The 19454-nt window shown below is 48.4% G+C and overlaps 3 protein-coding genes across 4 annotated transcripts; all 3 read left to right on the top strand.

Moving 5' to 3' along the window:
* The first annotated feature begins 11297 nt into the window (after positions 1-11297).
* Positions 11298-12272, top strand: LOC117185812. Of its 2 annotated transcripts, XM_033387910.1 has the most exons (4): positions 11299-11550; positions 11629-11787; positions 11844-12026; positions 12085-12272. In XM_033387910.1, the coding sequence occupies exons 1-4, from the start codon at positions 11512-11514 to the stop codon at positions 12244-12246; spliced, it is 543 nt and encodes a 180-aa protein (XP_033243801.1). In that variant the 5' UTR covers positions 11299-11511; the 3' UTR covers positions 12247-12272. The 2 variants fall into 2 exon arrangements, with proteins under 2 accessions (XP_033243800.1, XP_033243801.1); XM_033387909.1 differs by having other exon boundaries at positions 11298-11787.
* Positions 12273-12358: 86 nt separating this feature from the next.
* LOC108151290 lies at positions 12359-13225 on the top strand. The gene is made up of 4 exons (XM_017279821.2): positions 12359-12468; positions 12531-12686; positions 12749-12913; positions 12973-13225. The coding sequence occupies exons 1-4, from the start codon at positions 12382-12384 to the stop codon at positions 13141-13143; spliced, it is 579 nt and encodes a 192-aa protein (XP_017135310.1). The 5' UTR covers positions 12359-12381; the 3' UTR covers positions 13144-13225.
* A 444-nt stretch (positions 13226-13669) lies between these two features.
* LOC108165373 lies at positions 13670-14823 on the top strand. Its single transcript, XM_017301409.2, has 4 exons — positions 13670-14093; positions 14153-14311; positions 14369-14536; positions 14594-14823. Exons 1-4 carry the CDS (start codon positions 14022-14024, stop codon positions 14753-14755), a joined length of 561 nt encoding a protein of 186 aa, XP_017156898.2. The 5' UTR covers positions 13670-14021; the 3' UTR covers positions 14756-14823.
* The last annotated feature ends 4631 nt before the right edge of the window (positions 14824-19454 follow it).

The following is a 19454-nucleotide window of genomic DNA, read 5'->3' as shown; positions in this document are numbered from 1 at the left end:
GTTTGGGGTTGGATAACCGTCTGGGCCTAAAGGTGGAATACACTTCAAACCATTTGTTGTTGGGAGGGTATCTTTTTTTTTTTTGAAAAATTTGATTTGGAAAATGTGTCTGGGATTTTTTTTTGTGTGTGTTCTGTGGCATGTATTTTCCGAAGGGATAGGTTGAAGGTCGTGCCGTGCGGCGGCAGCAAATTAATCATGATATTAACTACCCTTTCAGGGATGCGATGCGATGCGATGCGATGTGGGGGTTGCTTCCCGGAAAGGGGGGGTGGGGTATGAATCATTGACGAACTTGAAATGAATTGAGTTTTAAGTGTTGCCGTTGCCCCACACACAGTAGATGTGCTGCGAGGGTTGCCATGTGTTTAATAGCCAGCTAATTATCCTGTGGTGTGGCACAAGTAGAGTTGCAGGTGGCAGGGTGAGGGAGAGGGAGAGGGAGGAGTGTCTGTCTGAGAGTGCACATTTCGAGCCGTCTCGCTGATTGACTGAGACTCGAATCAGAGCTGCTGATTACACGCAATAATACAAAGCAGCGACAACAGAAATGTCCGCCTCGATGGCCGAGGCATTGGATACCCTAGCCTTGCCACATGGCCCTTGCTTTGATCGAAAAGCCAAGCAGATCCCGGCAGTCGTGGGGCTCTCCAATGCCAAAGGGTATTCCAAACACAAAAGGAAAGTAAAACACAGAACAGACAGTGAGGGGCCGGGCTAGGGAGCTGGCGGAGATGGGAGAAGCCAGACAGTCGGTCCCCCCCCTCTTGTTCTGCCCCGTTCTACGCCAAAAATGTGTCTGGCGGCTGTGGCTGTCGAACTGCAAGCAGAATTGAGAGACTACAAAACGCATGAAATGTTTCACCGCCCACACAACGCACACACACACACTGCCAGAGGGGACTGAAAGAGAGAGAGAGGGAGAGGGGGAGAGAGAGAGAGTGGAGTGGAGTGTCGTCGCATGATGTGCATCTAGCTCCATCTCGCTCCCACCTGCGCTCGTTGCGCCTTTGTGCAGGCAACGGAAAATAAAGTTTTATGACTTTGAATGTCGTCGAAGGCAAGGAGTGGAGGGCAGCACAGGGGAGGGGAGGGAAGCAGAGTGGAGTGGAGGCTGCGGGGCGCAACGTCTGACGGTGATGTCTGCACCGGCGACGGCGACAGCGACGGCGTCTATTATTGCCGATTTTGCATTGTTTTTGTTGTTGTTGTTGTCTGTTGTTTGTTGTTGGGTGGCACTTGAGCAGTGGCCGCCTCCGCGCACAGTGGGATGAATCGCAGTTGAATGTAGAGCAGATAGATGGCGGGTTTGTCCCCCTTTGAGCCGTTTCTGGTTGTCTGGATGGGTGTGCCCTTCGTGGTTTTGGGTGTTCAGTGGTTCCCCAAATGAACTGGTTCTTTTGGGATATCATAGGCAAAAACTGATCTACTTTCCCCAAAATTAATATTGAAGTTTGGAGAACTTTTGAGGCCCGAAAATAGTTCTTGGAAACCCGCAAAGCATTAAATATTTCAAATCATGGACCTAGTTCTATCGTTTGCTCCTCGCTCTCTCCTGCGATCCTCTTTCTGCTCTTCCGGAGCTCTCCACCTGGGGGGGGGGGGGGGGGGGGCAGCATTATCACGTGTGTAAGTCTCACTGGCGCACTCTAGCGGCCACACACACACACACTCGTAAATTTAGACGGTGGCGACGACAATCGAAAATGCCGCAGGCCACTCAAAAACCAACCAAAATGCAAAAAAAGGAAAGAGGAGACGGAGAGGGGGTGAGGGAGAGAGGGGGGGGGGGGGAGAGAGGGGGACTGACAAACAAAGTCCCGAACGAAGGCGTTGCGAAACTTTGGCGCGTCATTCAGCCTCATTCTCGCTCATTCCTACTCAATCCACAGTCAGTCGCAAATATTGCACCCTCGAGCCAATGCACACACACAAACACACAAACACACACACACATATACACATACATACTTGCAGACAGCGTGAGAGGTAGAGCGACATAGAAACATAGACAGAGACACATAAAGTCTCACATTTATAGCCCGAAAATGAAGTGAAGCGTAAGCTGAAATGCACTCCCACTCGGCACTCGGCACTCGCACTCCTCTCCACCCCTCTCTCTCGCTCGCCCGCCCGCCCTCTGTCGCCCTTTGCCGAACTGCCGCGCGCGCCCCTTGGACTCTGTCTGGCTCAAAGTCTGCCACTTGGCGGCGCTGTTGCATGGGTGTGCGATTCGTGTGTGTGTGTGTCTGTGTGTGTGTGTGCTTAACCTTGAAAAACGAACGAGTCGTCCAGTCGGGCCAAACTCCACCTCACTCCATCCCTCTGCATGCGCTCTCTCCCTCTCGCTCGCCCTCTCTCTGTCGCTCTTTCCTTCTCTGATGGGAGTTGACAGGCCGGCGACGATTTTCATCCTATTGCTCTTCCCTTCTATCGCCCCTTCTCGCTCAGACTTGCGAAATATACTTTTTCGTTTTTCGTTTTTCGTTTTTCGTTTTTCCTTTTGCTTTTGTTTTTCTTCTTCTTTAAAGCAGCAGCAGCAGCGGCGGCGGCAGAAGCTGTGGCTGTGGCAGCGGCAGCGGGGCAGAACTTTTCGGAATTGAATTCAATAATTTTTGTGGGAGAGCAGCCGAAGGAGCAGGCGAAACAGAAGGAAGAAGAACTGACTTTTGCACCCCTTTTAACGCTTTGCCTTGAAGGTCTGGCCAGCCAGACAGCCAGCCAGCCAGTCCGTGGAGGGGGAGAGAGGGGGGCGTCCTAAAGGGTTCGGCTCTGATTGAGAAATACTTTGCGGGGAAAAACAGGGGCGGGCGGGGAGGTCCGGCCCTTGGGCCAAGTTAAAATGAATTACAAACACTTTTTGTTTGTCGTTTGGTTACGGGAGGATTGATGTTCCAGGAAAATGAAAATGTCAAAGTTGAATTTGTGGCTACAAGCGAACATTTTCATTGTGATTATTCATTATTACCACCACGATGAGTGATATTCGAGCCAGGCCTACTAGAAGAGAGTGCCCCAGATGTTGCACAAGGAACAAGGACGCGTTTCCCCTATAGATACCATGGACCAACCAATAAGAACTGAAGAATGGGTTGTCCCACATCCCATGATCAGAGAGCAGGTGGTGGAGTTCTTTCAAAGTGTGGGCGTGAATGAGGGGTGGGTGGGGCATCCCCTAGTTATCCTTCTTCCCCCCCACCCACTACTCCTTTATCTTCTTTCTCCCTCTCCCTCTCCCGCCGTTACGCGGCTTTATTTATGAGTGTGTCTGCTCTCTGACAGCTAGCCGCCGCTGCAGCTGCAGCTGCATTGGTGGACCTCTCCATCTGCCTCGACCCATCCCCATCCCCATCCCCAAGCCCACATCTCCCAGACGACTCCTGTGTCCAGGTCTGGCCGTCAACTTCATTCTCTCTTCTCTTCTGCTGTCAACGTCAGCGTCGTCGCGCTGTCGCTGCTGCTCGCCAAATGCATCAATAATGCTGCCGCTGCCGCTGCCGCTGCCGCTGCCACTGCCGCTGCAATTGTTGTCTGGCTTGAGAGTGGGAGACAGCAATGGAAGGTGCAGGGGGCAGGGGGCAGGGGGCAGTGACGGGTCCATCTGCTGGGGTTTCGCCGATGCCGATGCCGATGCCGTCGCCGCCGTTCAAAATTAATGAAAACTAATGCGACACTGAGAAATTGATGATTGCCGGCGTCGTCTGCAGAGAACGACGGACCACAGCGCCCCTCTCTCCCCTCTATAGTCACCTCAAAGCAGCCCCGCCCTCCCTGCTCCCCTCTGTGCACTCTGTGCCTCCCTTTTGGGGTCGAGACATTAAAAATGACTGCGACTGTGGCTGCGTCGGCGTCGGCATCTCTGCCTCTGTCTGTTGCTGCCCCATGCCCCGTCCATGCACTTTGGATCACTTTTGGGGGCAACAAAAGGGACCAGACGGTCTGCACCAGAAGGGCAGTGGCAGGGGCTTGGCCAGGGGCCTGGGGGGGGCAGACAGTGCGGAGACTGATTGATGCCGTCAAATAAAAGTTTCCGTCTGCGAAGTGGCAGGCGGCAGGCGGCAGCGGCAGCGATGGATCAAGCCGGAGGAGGAACAGTGTCTGGGACTGTACTTGATGGTAATGGAAAAAGCACCCTGTATGGAAGAAATGATGGAGAGGGGAAAGATCAACTAAGAATCGCAGTCAATGGATGAAATGAAACCCATGCCCATGATGGTTCCATTGCTAATCCCTCTATGGGATGATTCCTTCGACTACTGAAGCCTGAAAAGCCTTGGATATCCATCAGTCCAGCATTGTTTTCCAGGAATCCAGGAAATGAACCTGAGATACCCATTATTTTCCACTATTTTCCTGCAAAAGTAAGCGTCTCTCTAGAATACCCGGAATCCGAACAGTTTCTTGGGTATCCCCCGATCCCCGCGACATCAAGGACTCCCTTCCCAGGATTCCTTCCCGCTTGGGAGATGTTTGCTCTGCTCTGTGCCTCCACTCGGTGACGTAACTGTTGCTGCAGCCCCGCCATACGACGGCTCTAATTTCACCCTTTGCTCACCTGCTGCCCCTTCGGCACCCCGCCCCCCCTCGCTCTCCTCACTCTCACCTGTCTGCCTTTTGTGGGCCACAATTATTTTGCGAGCAGCGGAAAATTGAGTGCGCGCCTATTCATCGGATGACTCGACGCCGCCGCTCCCCCCGCTCCCCACCGCTCCTCTGCCGCATCTGCCACTTCCGACACAGTTGCCGCCGCCGCCGCCGCCACCGCCACCGCCGCCGCTGCGCTTTTTATTTGACTTATGACGAGACTTTGTTCCCTATCGTATCTTTTTTTTTAATGTATTTTTATTATTTCGCGACTGCCTCTAGGTGGCACGGCAAAGGGGGTTACAGACAGGCAGACAGACAGAATGACTGACTGAGTGAGTGGTGAAACGGTGACGGGGATGGGGATGGGGAGGGGATGGGGAAGGGGCGGACGGACCTGTGTTTGCCCTGGCCCGTTGTCTCGCTTAACTTTTTTATTGCCAGACGAAGCGCAAACATTTGCGAGTATTAATTAACGCTTTGTTGAAGTTTGCGCTTCGATGTCGCCACAGAGAGCAGCCAGCAGACAGCAGTCACAGTTCCAGACCCACTTTTCAGACGTAGATCCCCAGATTCCCAGACATCTACGTAGACCCCTAGACGTAGACGTTGACGTTGACGCAGACCCTGATGCTGACGCTGACGCCGACGCTCACGCAGAGACGTTTTGTCCAATGTAATGGTAGGCAAATATTACGTAGCCGAACCGTTTGCCAACCCAAAAACCAAAACCCAAACCAAACCGAACCGAACCGAACTGCTGCTAATATATTCATACCGCTTGTTTCCAGAGGCTGTCTCTCTCGCTCTCTCTCTCGTTCTCCCCAACAGATTCCGATTCCGATTCCGATTCAGATTGAGATGCAGATTCGTTATTCGTGGCATGAGGTTCTTGTCGTCGCTGTCGCTGTCGCCATAGCTGTACTCTGAGCTGCTACTCACTCAATTATTCAGGCATAATAAGCAAATTGTTTTAATATGCATAAATATCTTGTACGCCATTTGGCAAACAAGTCAGAAAACTGCCAGACAAGCTGGCAGACAGACAGACAGACGTACATAGCAGGGAGGGGGGTCGGGGGATTGGGGGGGAAACGACAGGTAGGGCGAACAACAGGCGACTGCATAATGCCCATGGGATATACAAAAGGTGTTCTCTCTCCCGCACATACATATATTTAACCTTCAAGATCCGTAGACTAAATATCCCGGCAAACATTTCACAGCCAGCCGACAGCCGACAGCCGCCAGCTGCCAGCCGCCTGCCAGTTGCCAAAAACAGGATTCGGCCAAGACGACCTTTAGGAATACCCTACTAGAAACAGCCATCGGAAGCAAGGGCTGGTCCAGGTCTGGCCTTTTGACTTTGAGACGAATATTCATCAATATTTGTTCTTTTTCAACTATTTTTGGTCCAAGATTTTGTAAGATTTTGCCATATTAATCATCCTTTCTACTGAACTTTCGATGATATCTGTATCTTATAGATTGAGGTGCATTTTCCTTCGCAATTGGTATCCTTAAATGTCTGATTGTACTCGAATATCCCTACGTAATCCTTGGGCTTGGTAGCGTGACTGAAATCTACCTTATTTTCCATGGAATTTCCACAAAATTACGTTGCATGGGAAAACTCCTGCCGCCTGCCCCACTCGCCTGCCCCCCCTCCGTCTCCGCTGTTTCCGCTGTCCCCACTGTCTGTGTGTGCGTTGCGGCGTCGGCATTTGGGGCAGGCCCAGACATATCGGGAGCGGGAGCGGGGAGGTGAGGGGATTAACAGTGGGCGCTATTGTGTGGGCGGCACAATAAAATAAAAGCTTAGGCCACAAAATCGGCAGACAACTAACTACGCATCAAGCGAGGGATGACGACGCAGGATATGCGCTTAAGCAGAAAGCTGGGCGAAGGGGGGGGGCTGTGTAGGGGGTGGGGGGGAGGACAAGCTCGTCGTCGGAGGGTCCATACAATGCGGAAAGCAGTGGGAAAATGGTGCAAAAGGTGCTGGAGAAAAGGTGCCTGCCGCAGACGCCCCCCCCCACACACACATACAATGGCTCTCAAGGACACACAGTGCTGTAGATATGTATGCGGCCTACGCATATTTGAAGAGCGCTTTCCCAACGCCCTCTCCTGCCCCAACCGACGCGTCAGTGGTGGCGTATACGTAATATGAGGCATACGCAACGTTTGCCCTCCGTTTTCCGCTCTTCCCCGATGATGATGATGACGTGCGAATGTTGGATGTTCAGGAGGTGGCTCCCCTGTATCTCTGAGGCTCAGAACTCGTTGAAAGTTATGCTGAAGAAGAAAGAAGAGAAATGCGTGTTCTCGCCTCCTAAGCAAATACCACGTGCTGCGCCCCTACGCCCAGCTAAAAGGATCCTAGATATGCGTATAAAGAATATCCCTTCATCCTCATGAGTGCGTGTCCTGCTCCCTGTCTGTGTATTCTAAGCTTTTGCTATTTATTTTAATATTCCCCCAAATACGGACTGCGGAATACGGAATACGGGGGAGAATAAATGTACGAGCATATGACAAAATAAGAAATGTGTTTGATGACAGCTTTCGACATTTATGCGCATTTATGCTAAACTGTTTGATTTCAATTTGCTAAGCGCTTTTCTTTTCTTTTCTCGTCTCGTCTCCTCCTCTCCTCCTTCCTTGAAGAGAACTCTGGGCGACTTGAAGAAGTTTTTGCTGCTTGAAAAGTTTTCAACATTATTTGTTTTGGCGCTAGAAATGTCCACAGACGTCACAAATGCAGATACAGATGCTTTCGAGGATACAATTAAGTTTTGACCTGGAGATATTGATTCGATGTGGCTTAAATGCGGCAAAGAATGATCAATATTTCGATAATTATCGATAGATACAAATATCTGTGGCTGTGGGTTTTCTTAAACTCATTCAGCGGAAATTTACAATCGATAGCCTTGATAGCCAAGCTATTTCGATAGTTTTCCTCAAGCGATAATCGATAACTGCATATTTAGTCTTTAAGAGAAATTATAATTTGACGAGTTTCAAGCAAATCCGATGAAGTTTTCATATTAGTTTCCACCAAATTGGTTTTTTGAGGTTAAAAAAAAAAACCTGACGGGATGGAGCATATCTGACCTTGGATTCGTGTTCAGGGGACTTTTCTTTTGTGGGGATGTGTTATCAGTCGATAACCGATAGTTAATGTCGATAGCTGATGGCGATTTGAACTAGTTTTCAAAATAAATCGTTGATATATCGATCATTTGTATCGATTGAACTTTTATCGATAGCCAATATTAATATAAACAAATCGATTTTTTATCTTTCGATCCTGCATCAGATCCTTGAAGGAACGAAGAGTACATCTACATATATGCATTTGTGCATGTTTGAGTATTGTTCATCCAGACATTCGATTGCTGCAGGCATTGGTGGCAGTGGCAGGCAGCAGGGGAAACAAGGGCAAACAATAAAATGAACAAACAAACAAACAAACACGCAACAACGAGGCAGACGGGGGCACACATACATCGCATGTGAGGAGACAGACAGGGAGATAGGGAGACAGGGAGGAGGGAGGAGGGAGACAGGGAGACAGGGTATTCTACGTACAGGGTAGACATACAACGAGCATATGCAGATGTGGTACCGGGACCGGGACCGGGACTGGGACCCCTCTCTAGACGAGCGGACAGGCAGCGATAGAGACCTGCATTAAATAAATATGTGCGTAATAAAAGGCAAATAAAAAAAGAAATAAAGAGAGAAGCAGCAGCAAAAAAAAGAGCAAACCAATTGAAGTGTGTCGCGCCAACAATTGCAATTTGTATTAATTTTATTGGTTTATTATTATCATCCAGCGACCGAGAGACCAAACGACCAAACGACCGACAGAGCGACCGATTGGGCGACCGATTGATGCCGTCAGGCAGTGTTTATACGTCCGTCGGTCGTTCGTTCGGTCGAAAGCGAGTTAATTTCATTTACTGATTTGCTCGCCAGACGACGGCCAAGAGAGAAGCGGGGCATGGAAGGGGCGGGAGGGGAGGGGAGCTCGATTGCGGTTATGGTTCCGAGGGGAACGCGCCTTTCGGTAATCGGAAATCGGAACCTCCGCCATCCGTCCGTCGCGGGGACGTTATCAGTCGTATCGGGGGGTGGATCGGAGGGTGGATCGCAGGGTGGATCGGAGGGGTGCAAGTGCAAGTGCAGGGGTGTACCCGCATGTGGGGTGTCTGGATGTGGCCGATGAACTGCAATCGGACGATGTGCGACTTGATTGGGGCACGTGTTGGTTCGAGGGAAAGTGGGGACTAGGTTTGAGGGGGGGAACTTTCTATTGGAAGGTATTTTTCGAGGGGGAATCGTCTTAGGACCTTAGAACTCTCTGAGTTGTAAGCGGAAGTGCTTGAGGCGATCCATATATGAGTGTGTAAGCATCTACCCATTGTATGTATCTATATCTGTGCCTGTGTATCTATCTGTTGATTAATCATCGCACTGATCATTCTGCAATCAGTTATAGCCCACAGTTTGGGTGCTTGTTCTTTGTAAACTGCTTGAATAATGTAATCTCCAACTTCAAAGCCCAAAAAAACTACAGATCCCTTAGCTGAAGATCTGTTGACTGCTTTGCCTACGCAGAGTTGATATTTGCACTGCTCTGGGGACAAACTCCTCCAATTAGTTGCAGTAAATCATGAATACAAGCAGTGCATTTCGTTAAACTCGCAAGCAGTTCACTTATGAAATGCAGAATGCCAGAGGCCAAGGGCCGCGACTCGAATATCTGCCGACTGAACGACTCAAGTCCCAGCAGCGACACCGACACTGCAGTCTGCAGTCTGCAGTCTGTAGTCTGACCCTCGGTCCCCGCCCTCCCCCCTGCACTCAAGGCGGGGGCATTACGATCCCCCCCTGTATTATCGTTTGTCCATTCCTCCCGATCGTTGCCCCCATCGTGGCTGTGGCTGTGCCTGTGCCTGGGGCTGGGGCTGGGACTGGGACTCTGTGTGGCTGCAGCGTTCATTGAACGCACTTTCGGGCACTCGACGCACGCGTCGCGTCGTTAACAAAAAAACAACAAAAGAGGAGGAAAAAACCGCTGTCTCCAGATACTTTTTGGATGTGTGTACGCGTGCATAATACAATAATAATTTCGTTTCACAAAAAAGTACAACAACAACAGAAGTAAGCGGCGCAGCCAATGGCCGAGCGGCAGCGGCAGAGGGAGCGGCAGCGGCAGCGGCAGCGGCAGCGGGAACAGAAAAGTTGCCCAGACAGCGATCCCAATCCCGATCAATGCACCTTGGCCAAAGGTGCAACGCCTTGTGCCTCGACAAAGTCTCTTTCCCGCTGTCTTCCTCCATCTCCACCTCTCCCCCTCTCTCTCTTTCTCTGTCTGTCTGTCGTTATATCTCCCTCTCTGTCTGTTGTCTGGGCATTCAGTGACGCACGAAACGCGATCACGTTCGCATTTATTAAAAGATGGTTGCTGTTGCACTGGAAAGTGGACTCTGAGACACGGACTCGCGACTCGGGACTGGCAGTGCGACTCCTCCGGCCAGGAGGAGAGACAGATGTGGGTAACATTTGCTAGCCAACCCAAAAAACAAAAAAACAACAGCAAAAACCAAGCACAAAAAGAAGAGCAGCAGAAGAAGAAAACGTAAGAGAAAGAGGACCCACACTAAGGCCACGAATACCCTATTCCGAATATAAAGTAATCCTCCAAAACCTACTCCAAAGCCATAGATCACAAAGCTTTTCCCCTTTAAGACTCTTTTCGAAGGTGAATATGGCTTCGATTTTGATGAAACTTTTTGTGTAAATAAATAAACGCATTATATTTGAGATCCCAAAGTTGCATGGCATTCTCTTGAGACATTTCACAGTTATACACACATAAAAATTTGTTCCTTAAGGGTTTCCATGAACAAAATTTGCAACCTGTTCCCCAATCTCATAGTACCCTCAAAGACAGAGTATTCCATAAAAAACTTGACCAACATGTGGTTCTGTTGGCTATTTTTAGACGCCTCTTTCGCTATCTGTCTGTTCCGTCTCCGTCTCTCTGTCTCTCTGTCTGTGTGTGTGTGTGTGCAACTGCAACAGGATGGGGCACAGGAACAGGCAATGTCTGGAGCGACAGAGAGAGAGGGGGCTCTTCTTGGTTCATTAACTGCGACCAAGTTTTAATCAGATTTGTGCGTGAAGTTCGCCACTAACCTGAGGAGGACTCCAGCGACAAGAAATGGGTGGGATTTTGGGGGCAGGCAGGCAGGCAGGCACGAAGCCACTTCTCTCTATGAGAAGTTTCCAGCCATATTTTTTAATGGGAAAATTCAAACAGAACTCCACTGTCCACAAGGAAAGAACTGTGTGTTTCCGAACCCGTTTCCAGCAGACATCGCCGTTCCATCGTTTCATCTGCGGAAGCGTGGCCCCTATAAACCATATTCTTTTCGTTCCTTTTTTCTGCTTTTTGCTGCTTTTTGCTGCCTTTTGCTTCTCGCGGATTTCTTCTTGCAGCAGCCGCAGCAGCAGACAAATTTATGAGCGTTAAGTGAAGGCCAATAAAATTGTGGACGTTTTTTCCGTCTGGACTTGTTTTCTGGCCACAACTTGAGGCCGTCTCTTCCGCTGGAACATTAATTTTACGATGGGTTTCCAGTTCTTTCGAGATTTTGTTGTTTCTGTTTCTGTTTCTGTCTCTGCCCGTGCCCGTGCCCCGAAAGACTAATGGATTTTAGTGTTTTGGGCTTCCAATGTTCCACAAATTAAAACAGAATTATAATTAAATACTCCCACCGCCCACGAGAGGGCTCATTATCGATCGCTTATCGAGAGGGAGTGGGAGTGGGGGTGGGAGTGGGAGTGGATTCAGTTGGATAAAGGCCATGGTTCACCTGTGAGTAGCCTCAGTGCTCGACTGGAAACAACATGTGGAAGTTATCTGTGATTGCTGGCACTTTCCTAATGGTAAACAAATGGTTGAAGGTTAAAGGTAACAAAAAGATGGTAGAACCCCCCACTAAAAGGCCCCATACCATTCCACAGTGCGCGGTGGCACATGTGACATTCACGAACCTCAAGTGCCAGATGATTGACCGGCGGATCGGGCTGTTTGAAATGTGCCGGATCAAGGCAGTGAATCGAACCCACAAATATATCGAAATCTACGCAAAGATCTACAAGTTACCCGTGGATAATATAACTGTAAGCCTCTACACGATAGATCTGCCAGAATCGTATGTATTTTTTCTTTCTTGCAGTGCCAAATCCTTCCCATGCGTCATGATCATGGCTATAGGCCGTTCTTCATGAACCTGACCTTTGATTTCTGTGGGTTTTTCAGGAGTCTAAGGACTGAGCATGGCATCAGGGAGATCCTGCTCCAAGAACTCTTCCAGACGGTCAAGCAGTTCACGAACATGAATCACTCGTGTCCCTACAATGTGAGTGATCGATAGACCAAGAGGAGCGATAGCTATGACTCGTTTGTGTGTATTCCAGCACGATTTGGTGATCTCCAAAATGTGGACCGGCAATCTAGAGGCGCGATTCCTGCGGTATATTCCCTTGCCCCAAGGGGACTACAGCCTCTCCTTCTACTGGTTCACCGTCGGCGTTCATCGAGCGACTGTCCGAGTGTACTTTAGGCTAACCGGCGGCTAATTACGAACAATCGTCATTATTATGGCCCTAATACCATCAGCGATCATGGGCATCATCATTTCGATACGATCTCTGCTTTCCAGAGCTGTAAATGGCTTGATCCATTAAAATATATACACCGCAACATCACCGTTTATGCCACACCGAGTCAGAGGTGCCGCCGATGAACAGTTCGCAATGGATGGACCGCTCTGTATATGGATTCTATTGGGTGCTCTAACGGTAAACCTTTAAAGGGAAGCAAGTGTCTGGGAAGAGTATATTATTGGTGCCTTTTGTTGTAGACGACCCACGCACATGTGACCTTTACGAATCTCAAGTGCGATATGGCGGATAGAACATTCGGGGATGTCATGTGCCGCATCAAGGCAGTGAATCGCACCCACAAGTATATAGAGCTCAGGGCTCAACTGTTCAAGGTGCCAGTGGAAAATATCACAGTGAGTTCCAGGAGACAGGAGACAGGAGACAGAACTTATTGATCCTGAGATCCCTCTTACAGGTCAACCTAAAGCTAATGCGCTACAATCATGGCTACAAACTGTTCTTCATTGACGTCAACTTCGATGCCTGCAAGTTCCTGGCGAACCCCCGGAACCCCATCGTCCGCTCCTTCTACAATACCTTTAAGAAAAACTCGAACGCAAACCACACATGTCCCTACAATGTGAGTATTCTGTGATTGATTGAGAGAGAGAGAGATGCCAAAGCGGAAGATCGTTCCAGCACGATGTGATTGTCGACAAATTGTATACCGGGAATCTGGAGGCGGATTTCGCCAAATATGTTCCTTTGGTCAATGGCGACTATGCCTTCTTCACGGAGTGGTATACGAACAAAATACATCGCGCCTTTTTGAAGGTATATTTCAGTTTATCAGGTTCAAAAAATGATTGATCAATCAGCGCGCTCAATCAGTCATAAAATAGTCGGCTATTCTTTTTTTTTTTGCTACCAAGCCTCATTAAAGCGTTTAAAAACCGAAAATGATATTTGATTCTAGATATAAATCTCATAATAAGTGTCGTCTTTGTTCGGGTATGATGATTTCTAATGAAAGGGCGTGAAAATATCCGGAATACCACCAGTTCTTAAGCCCACTGTGCTGTACTCTCTTGGCCGAGAGCGCATAGAATAAGAGAGCGAAAAAGAGAAGAATACAACTGAGAGGGATATCAGTTTTGGAGCCAGCGAGAAAGGAAAAGAGACTCAAGTTCCAGACTACGTTATGGAAATAATTAATAATGCTCTGACGTAGCATTTCCATTTATGATCCAATCAGGTCTAAAACACTGCTAGAAGCCGTTCCAAACAAACCTCTTCCTTCAGGTTTATCGTTTGTGAAGTACCTTCGATCTAAAAGATTCACAGAATCTCCCAACATTTTGCCATCAATTATGGTGGTTTTTGATATCTTAATGTCGCGCCACGTGACCCGCGACCCTCAAAACTCCCACTCTGCCACTTGGTACTTGAAATAATGGATTATTTCAAAGCAATTTCCCTTCAAACTGGACAAATATAGTTCTGCAATGAGTCACATTTCAATCGAGCGGAATCAGTGGAGTAGAAATCTACTGTAAAAACTCCATAATTATATGATAATGGTCCATTCCGTTCGATATAATCTTTATCCAGAGGATTGCCCTGTAATAATTCCGCCGGAAAATCGCATTAAAGACCTTTAATAGCCCCACCATTCGCTTTGGATGCGGATTGTTGGACGATCTAATGGGTCTATTGTCTCTAAAAGGTATTATTAATGGAGTGAATCGATGATCCGCAGCGCAGTTTCGTCAAAAATGTGGAGGCTGCCGGTGTTCGTTCTATGGATAGCTCTGCAATCGGTAATCGTATGGACATGCCTGGAATGGACCAATAAAAAGGGGATACCCTTTCTGTTTAGACAAGTTTCAGTCACGTGACATTCACGAACCTGAAATGCAGCTCGTTAGATGAAAAATTCATGGAGTTTTCTACGTGCCAGATCAAGGCTGTCAATCGATCGCACAAGTACTTGGATATATACACGAAGATTCATCAGTTGCCCATAAACACGGCCTGGGTGAGCGCTCTCTGTCGCGATGAGTGAGGATCTATATCCCGCGGATCTCTTTTTTAGGTGAAAGTGAAGTTCATGAAGTTCGATAATGGATACAAGCCCTTCTTCATCGACCTCTCCTATGATGCCTGCAAGTTCATGAGGAATAAAAAGAAGCATCCGATTGCGCTCATGTTCTTTCGATCGTTTGTGAACAACACGAACCTCAATCACACCTGTCCCTACGATGTGAGTAGTTAGACCCATGACCCGTGGCCTCTATATGGACCGTTCTACCACAAATAGCATGACATTTTCGTGGACAAACTCTATACCGGAGAACTGGAGATGGAATTCAGTCGCCTCATCCCCATTCCCAGCGGGGACTACGCCATCTTCACCGAATGGAGCTCCGAGAACACCACACGCTGTACCGTTCGCCTCTATATGAAGATATTCCAAAAATAGAGATCTGTTGTACTTCAATTGTGGAATTGTTTTCTTTGTTGTTTTTTTTTTTTGTGCGTGCAAGTAAAGATCAATATAAAGATAACAATCGATAATATGTGCCGCAGCCCTGCTCCCAGCTCAACTGAAAAGCCAAGAAAAAGCCAAAAGTCGAGTGTCTAAGTCCCAACAAGATGAGCGGCGTACTAGTGCCTGTTTTGGGGCACCTTCAAGTGTCAACAGAAATCACAGAAACAAGTGAAAAAATAGAATCGATAAAATTAGTCGATTATTAATCGGAAAGATAAAGTTCAAGAGGGAGTTCCAGAGGGCGTACAAGCGGGAGTTCATAGATAAATCGTAAACAATCGCCAGCTATCGATAGACCTCGATTGTTCATAGGAAAGATGGAGTCCTAGTTCCTTTCCATCCCAAAAACTAAAGGGTATTCCTCCTCCCATCAGATGCAGTACATATTTCATCATGGTAGTGCCTTTTTCTGTCATATTTTTGCCTCAGGAATCCCAAATGTTCTTCCAGGAATTTCCATAATTCCGCCAAAACACCAAATAATTCATCAAAAAATCAGTCCAGAACTCAAGGACACGTCGTGCCTTTGTGTGTGTGTGTGTGGGGGGGCAGGAAGGTGGGGCAGGTCGCAGAGAGTCCATTAATAATAAATTAAACATATTCCCTGACATGCCCCATGGCATGGATCTCTACCTTTCTACCTTTGTGCCCCTCGAACCGTTCGTTCGTTCGTTCGTTCGTTCGTCTGGTTCTTAAATGGTTTCTGCCGTTGTTGTTGTTGTTGTTGTTGTTGGCTGCTCCCCTAATGACCTAGAAATACAAATTCCAGTCCTCCGTGCATGCCCCCACGTATGGAGCACCTCTCCCTGTTGCCGCCTCTGCCTGTTCTACCGATTAGTGAAATCCCCGGACTGCCGCCAAGGCTGCCTTGGCTGCTTGGCTGCTCGGCTGCTGGCAAGTCATTCAGCAGACGGTAGACGGCAGACGGCAGACGCTGAAGCAACTGAAACGGAAGCTAATCGCTTCACTAAGTTCCTTGGGAGTCCCCCCAATCCCCCGACCCCATCTTCTGGGGATTGCGTAACATATATCTACAGATACAGATACAGATACACATCTACAGATACAGATACTCAACAGATGACTCTGACTCTGACGCTGGTCAAGGTGGAAGCGCTTTGTGGCTTTGACTGTTTGTCTGTCGGATTATAAATGATTCTCCCATTAATTCCCAACCAAATGCCAGAGACAGACAAACGGAAAGACAGGCAGACAGGTGGAGGGACGGACGGACGAATGGAGGTGGGGAACAGACATTAACATTAACATTTAACAGGTAGATAGGTCCGGTAGTCTGGCATTCAAACATTCGACAGACAGACAGACAGACAGACAGAGAGACAGACAGACAGAAGTGAACAATCAATATCATTTGATTACATTGATAACGTGTATAAACGGACGGATATACGGGTGTACGGGTATACGGGCACAGGCGGGCCTGTCTCTTCATTTCGTTATCGAACTTCGAGGCCTCGATATCCATGGATGGATGGACGGTTGGACGGATGGATGGATGGGGCTTTCGTCATTCGAATGCCGACTGTCTAGACGAGTGGCTCCATAAAAACGTATTTTCGCCTCACGCCACACAGCGCCACAGAGAGCCACGAAAAAGGGGAACACCGAAACGGGTCTATGGGCTAAGGCTTTGACAAGTGTTGCTTCTATCTATTTAACAGATATGTATCTATAAAATATGCAGAATGCAGCCAACAATTTCTGACTTGTTTAGAATTGGTTTGAGATGGACATCGTTTCAAGAGAAGGACTTAAGGGAAAGACCTCTGCCGGCTAAGAATTGTTTGGCTTTGCCAAAACTATGCAAAAGAAGAGACAGCTGATTGACAGCTGATTGAAGAAAGCCAGAGATTCGCGTTGAGGGCAGGAGATTTCTGTGGGTTTGGCGATCCTTTAGCGGCGAAAGAAGTCTCCCGAGTCGAGCCCGAACAGCTGATGCATGCTCCAAAGCAACCCTGTGTGTCTTTTTCGTTAACCCGAAGTCGAGGAACCGGTCCTTGGGGAGTCTTCCGTTTAAATCGAAGCCAAAACCAAACCAGAACCCATATTATATATCTTCCAACTTAGAGAAAAAAACACAAAAGGAATAGTGTAAACGTTCTATGCCTAAGAGTATCTTTTTTTTAGGGTATTCAAAATTCGTAGCCACAAAAGCTCGCCATCTTTTTGTTTTTAATTTATTTTTGGCGCAAGTTTTGTTTTGTTTTATTTTTCGGCTGTCGATTTGAATAAGTTTTGAATGAACGAAGCGGCGCGACGCGACGCGACGCGGCGTCTGACGCTGCAACGTCCGAGGGAATGACGCGAATCGATACCCAGACAGACAGAACGAAGAAGCCACGAAGATCTGAGGCCCCGCCGAATGCCGCCTGGCGACAGTTGCAACGTGCAGCAGGATGTGTCCAGTGTCCTGTGTCCAGGACGAGTACGAGTACGAGAGTCCCCTCCGATAATAAAGACAATCCATTCTTTTTTTTTTTGTTGTTTATTAAACGCCGATGAAATGAAGCGAAAACTGATTCGCCGATGCCTCTTCCTTTTGCATGGCCAAAGCGATTTGCTGGACATGGCATTAAGGAGGGGCGGCAGGGGCCTCCATTTCCACCTTCTACCTTCTTCCACATGTAAGTGCAACACCGCTGCAACGTGCAACGAGCAACGTGCAACGCTGGCGGCAACTACAAAAGCAGCTGCGAGGACAGACGACAGACGACAACGTTTCGAGTATCAGACGCGGAGGAGCGGCCACTGATAGCAACTGGAGCGGCAACACAACACAGCGCAAAGAACAGAACAGAACACACGTCTCGACTAGGCGGATACCGTGCAATTCCGATGGCTTTTTCTAGGGAACTCTCCGACTGGAAAGAGCGCTCTCTGAACTGATTCCCTGATGATTCCCAGCACAGGGTATCGCAGAGGTAAGACAGGGGGCTGCCACGGCGGCGGCTTCATCAAGAGATTGCCCCAAAGAACTGACACACGCATCGAATGAACGAATGAACGAGTGTCGCCTTTTGGCTTTTGAAGTTGCTGCTGGCTGCTGGCGGCTGCTGCCGTCTTTTTGGGGCGGAGAGAAGTTTCGAATTGCAAGGCAAATGAGATGGAGACACCGTAGAAGCCACAGACACAGCCACAGCCATAGCCAGAGCCAGAGCCAGAGCCGCAGCTACAAACAAAAAGCCCATGCCACACCCCCTGCCGACACAGACCTCGTGCCCCCCTTTCAGGTGTCTGTTAATTGCATTAAAATGTTTGTAATTGCAATGCAGTCAGAGCAGCGGGGATTGCCTTCGCCTTCCCTTCTCTTATCCAAGAGAATCTCCAAGTGGCGAAGGGAGGCAGGAAGCCAGAAAGAGAGAGAGAGAGAGACGACTGCCGCGAGTGAGACATGCCACAAGCTGTCGTCGGGGCCAAAAATGCCATAGATGCCGCCAAAGTCGTGTAACTATAATTGCCATAATAACATAATATCTTTGGGGCACCGCCACTTGCAACAGCGGCAACAGCGGCAGCTGCAACAACAAAAAGCCAGCCCTGCTGGCAAATAAGGTGTCGAGAGACATATTCTCCTAGTCCCTGGCCCCTCGCCCCATCGCCCCCTCGGGCACCTCTCCTACTCCGAATATGGCGACAAAATGCCGACTGAGAGGACAGACGATTGTCCCTTGATTGTCTCTCAGTGGATGGATCTCTGAACCGAACCATGGACCCATGGCCATGGGTCTCTGCCTCTGGAGGCGACCGACCGACCGACTCCACTGTGGACTCTCTGTGTCTCTGTGCGGAGGTGACATTTTTCTCATGCCCAACGAAGCGAACAACGAAATGCAGTTGATGGAGCGCCGTCGCTGGAGAGTGGAGAGTGGATAGTGGCAGGGGCTTGCCACAGAGCCGGTGATTGAAGGACAGTGGTTCGAATGACATTCACGGCTTTAGTGGCACTGGAAGAATTACTTATCGGAATGGAAGAGAACGTATCTTCAAGGGAACTGCAAACTTCAAAGAGCCACAATGAATGAGCTTGAAATGAACTAGTTCTTTGGTTCCAGAGATCCAAAAATAGAACCAAAGAGTACTGAAGGGTTCTGTTCAATTCCAAACCAATTTCTATGGATCATAGCGCATGGATGGGATGCACATGGATTGTTTTCTCTGATATGCCTATAAAATATTACTATCCAAGAGAACTACCTGCCAGCGGAGCTCTCCATCCAAAAATCCATCCATAAAATGAACGTGTATCTCCAGTATAGATGGAAGATTATGGATATAGATGATTCTTGTCCAGATATCTTAGATCTGGGAAGCTGCGTCGGTTATCAGCACAAACCCTCAGCATAGCTTGAGATTCTATCATGTAAGCATATTTAGAGGGGGATTCGATAGATCGCAGGTTATTTGGAGGTCAATGAATCGTCTATCGATAAATCGATATCCGATAAATCATATCTTTTGTGTGAATACATCCGAAATTCATATATTTTGGGTCTTTATCTATCTCTATCGATCCTCAGGTTGTCTTCGGTTATAGAGGGGGTGGCTGCATCTGCATCTGTCAGATATGTATCTATATCTTTCGGTCTATATAGTGCAATGTATCTGTAGA

Source organism: Drosophila miranda, chromosome XR (assembly GCF_003369915.1).
Source record: "Drosophila miranda strain MSH22 chromosome XR, D.miranda_PacBio2.1, whole genome shotgun sequence".
Taxonomy (NCBI): Eukaryota; Metazoa; Arthropoda; class Insecta; order Diptera; family Drosophilidae; genus Drosophila; species Drosophila miranda.
This window is presented reverse-complemented; position numbering and strand designations above follow the sequence as displayed.